This window comes from Coregonus lavaretus (genome assembly GCF_964263955.1).
Source record: "Coregonus lavaretus genome assembly, contig: HAP1_SCAFFOLD_981, whole genome shotgun sequence".
Lineage (NCBI taxonomy): Eukaryota > Metazoa > Chordata > Actinopteri > Salmoniformes > Salmonidae > Coregonus > Coregonus lavaretus.
Genome location: NW_028161532.1, coordinates 112,787 through 116,801, shown reverse-complemented (window position 1 = coordinate 116,801; position 4,015 = coordinate 112,787). Strand labels below are relative to the sequence as shown.

The window sequence follows — 4,015 nt, the reverse complement described above, 5'->3', positions numbered from 1 at the left end:
TCCAAGTGGTGGTCAGAATGTTGGTCTTAACTAGCCTGATAACTCCAACATGTCTGATATGAACATTGACATAAACCCTCTACATACTTGAGTTTCTCCAGTCTGCAGTGTGGATCCTCCAGTCCAGCAGAGAGCAGCTTCACTCCTGAATCCTTCAGGTCATTGTTACTCAGATCCAGCTCTCTCAGGTGTGAGGGGTTTGACTTCAGAGCTGAGACCAGAGAAGCACAGCCTTCCTCTGTGACTAGACAGCCTGACAGCCTGACAGAGAGATCATCAGGACAATGGCAGATGCATTTTATTCTCTTTAACAACATATAGATTCATCTTCCGTCTCCTAGAATAGCATGGTCATATTGTTATACTAATATGAACATCAATGCATTGATTCAGTACGTTTTTCAAGGTAATATTATATACATATTATAATACATATATTTCTCTAAGCTGAACATTTCTTCCTGATGATTAGTACTTAAATGTCATTTTATGTACTCACAGAGCAGCTCTGGAGGCTTTGACCACTGGCAGCAGCCTCAGAAGACCTTCCTCTGATCTGGAGTATTTCTTCAGGTCAAACACATCCAGCTCCTTTTCTGAAGTCAGCAACACAAAGACCAGAGCTGACCACTGTGCAGGTGACAGTTCTTTTTTTGAGAGCCTTCCTGATCTCAGGTACCATTGGATCTCCTTCACTAGAGAATGGTCATTCAGTTCATTCAGACAGTGGAACAGATTGATGCACCTCTCTGGAGAGGGATTCTCCCCGATCTTCTCCTTGATGTACTTGACTGTTTCTTCATGGCTCTGTGAGCTGCTTCTTGTCTTTGTCAGTAGACCTCGTAAGTGCTTCTGATTGGACTCCAGTGAGAGGCCCAGAAGGAAGCGGAGGAACAGGTCCAGGTTTCCTGTGTCACTTCGTAAGGCTTTATCCACAGCACTCTTGTAGACAGTAACTTCAGTAACTTGCGGTTCGGCCATTAGATTCTCATTGTTGTTGATGAATGAGAGGAACACATATACAGCAGCCAGAAACTCCTGAATGCTCAGATGCACGAAGCAGTACACCTTGTCCTGGTACAGCCCACATTCCTCTTTAAAGAGCTGTGTGCACAATCCTGAGTACACTGAGGCTTCATTGACATCAATGCCAGCCTCTTTCAGGTCCTCTTCATAGAAAATCAGATTGCCATGCACAAGCTGTTGAAAAGCCAGTTTTCCCAGTGACAGAATGCTCTCTTTATTCCAGTGTGGACCTGTCTCTTCTTTCCCAAGATACTTTTCATTCTTCTGTTTGGTATGAAACTCCACAAGGTGTGAGTACATCTCAGTCAGAGTCTTGGGCATCTCTTCTGTCTTGTGTTTCAGCATGTGTTCAAGGACTATTGCAGAAATCCAACAGAAGACTGGAATGTGGCACATGATGTGGAGGCTCCTTGATGTCTTTATGTGTGAGATGATTCTGCTGGCCAGGTCCTCATCACTGAATCTCTTCCTGAAGTACTCCTCCTTCTGTGGGTCATTGAACCCTCGTACCTCTGTCACCTGGTCAACACACACTGAAGGGATCTGATTGGCTGCTGCAGGTCGGGTAGTTATCCAGAGGAGAGCAGAGGGAAGCAGATTTCCCTTGATGAGATTTGTCAGCAGAACATCCACTGAGGTTGACTCTGTGACGTCACAACAGATCTTGTTCTTCTGGAAGTCTAGGGGCAGTCGGCACTCATCCAGACCATCAAAGATTAACAGAACTTTGTACTTGTCGTAGTTGGAGATTCTTGATTCTTTGGTTTCCATTGAGAAGTGATTGAGAAGTTCAATGAAAGTGTGTTTTTCCTTTTTCATCAAATTCAGCTCCCGAAAAGGGAATGAAAATACAAATTGGACATCCTGATTTGCTTTTCCTTCAGCCCAGTCCAGAATGAACTTCTGCACTGAGACTGTTTTTCCAATGCCAGCGACTCCCTTTGTCAGCACAGTTCTGATGAGTTTGTCTTGTCCAGTTAAGGGTTTGAAGATGTCGTTACATTTGATTGCAGTCTCTGGTCTTGCTTGTTTCCTGGTTGTTGTCTCAATCTGTCTCAGCTCATGTTCATTATTGACCTCTCCTGTTCCACCCTCTGTGATGTAGAGCTCTGTGTAGATCTTATTGAGAAGTGTTGGGTTTCCTTGTTTAGCGATCCCCTCAAATACACATTGAAACTTCTTCTTTAGATTAAATTTGAGTTCACGTTGGCAAATCACAGCAAGCTCATCTGAATGAAGAAATAACACAGAGGATATTAATATTACGTCTGTTTTAATGCCTACAGTATTCTAGGACTGTTATAAAAAAATTTATTATAAAAATGTATTCGCTTAACTGACTGTATAAATGTGTAAATGTTTGCATAATGCATTACAGACTGGTGTGACTGATTATATTATTATTGGTATTATCTCTCTCTCTCTCTCTCTCTCTCTCTCTCTCTCTCTCTCTCTCTCTCTCTCTCTCTCTCTCTCTCTCTCTCTCTCTCTCTCTCTCTCTCTCTCTCTCTCTCTCTCTCTCTCTCTCTCTCTCTCTCTCTCTCTCTCTCTCTCTCTCTCTCTCTCTCTCTCTCTCTCTCTCTCTCTCTCTCTCTCTCTCTCTCTCTCTCTCTCTCTCTCTCTCTCTCTCTCTCATTTAATCAACACAACACATCCCTGCTGCTACTTGATGAGGTCACTAGGTGTTGTGTTAAGGCTGCTACAATATCATTGAGTTACGCAGCTACTTTAGCTGTACTTTAGCTACAGCTTTTAAATGTTTGTTATAAAACATCATTCAACATGAGGCAGACAGCTCTTACTTTTCTCCAGTGTGTCAGCAAGCTCCTTCTGGTTCATTTTCCTCAGGACGTGCAGTGTGATCTTCAGAGCCCCATCTCTGGCACTGCTCTCCTGCTTCTCATCTTCAGCATCCACCACTTCCTTATCCTGCTTCTGACTCTCAAAGCCTTCTGGGAGTTCTGGACTAAGAATCCTCTTGAACATCTTCAGCTCGTTCTTCATAAATGTCATAATATTCTCTTCAAGCAACTGAAATAAATCAAGTAAATAAGTTAAGCAAGAGAATAATTGCTTTCTCATTAACACATGAATGAATGATTGACAGATCAACTTTACTTGAGGTAAACAAAAACAAATGTACATAACAGGACCACATACACTGAATATGGAGGCCAGGTCTGTTTGATGACTCTGGGAAGACTGACCACTGAGAATCTCTGACTCTGATCTCTCCTGTTGGTTTCTGTGGACAAAACATGAGATTACATCTCCTCATCCAGGGAGTGCACACACACACACACACACACACATACACACACACACACACACACACACACACACACACACACACACACACACACACACACACACACACACACACACACACACACACACACACACACACACACACACACACACAGGGAGGGAATGTTGTGTTTGTTTAATATTGTTTCAGGACTATGAAAATGGAAAAAAGGTTTAGCCTATGGATTATGAAAACAACAAAAATAAGTGGTAAAATGGGAGAGGAGAAATGACTAGAGACAGTGTTGTTTAACTCACTGACCATGACCCATGAGTTCTTCTTACCTTTGTTCAGTAGAAAAGTCTCCCTCTCTAAACAGTATAGGTTGATGCATAGACCGTTCACTCTTCATGGACACACAGCTGGGTACAGGGGAGGCTGGTCTCTCCTGCTTGATTGGGCTTCAACACAACAGAGACAAACATTACGTCTCTCATCTACTCTGAGCTCACGTGGGGAAACAAGAGTTTCATTCCAAAACGCTATATATCCAATTTCAGAAATGTTCGTAAATTAGCTTTTAGTGTTTGAAGAAATGATGAAAGAGATTGGTGTGTTTTTTCACTATCTAATCATGGCATGGGGTTGTTCAATGACAGACATGTATTTGTTTAAAATCTATCAGTTGATGGTTTCATTTCAGAGAGACAAATAATCAAATGATTTTTTTGCAAAATCCAA

The 4,015-nt window shown here is 42.2% G+C and overlaps 1 protein-coding gene across 1 annotated transcript; it reads right to left on the bottom strand.

The window, feature by feature from the left end:
- Positions 1 to 495: 495 nt before the first annotated feature.
- On the bottom strand, positions 496 to 3,250 carry LOC311120449 (NLR family CARD domain-containing protein 3-like; the record flags this gene model as incomplete). The annotated part of the gene is made up of 3 exons (XM_084195040.1): positions 3,187 to 3,250; positions 2,829 to 3,057; positions 496 to 2,255 (listed from the first exon to the last, which is right to left on the bottom strand). The coding sequence occupies exons 2-3, from the start codon at positions 3,037 to 3,039 to the stop codon at positions 496 to 498; spliced, it is 1,971 nt and encodes a 656-aa protein (XP_084051166.1). The 5' UTR covers positions 3,040 to 3,057; positions 3,187 to 3,250.
- Positions 3,251 to 4,015: the final 765 nt, after the last annotated feature.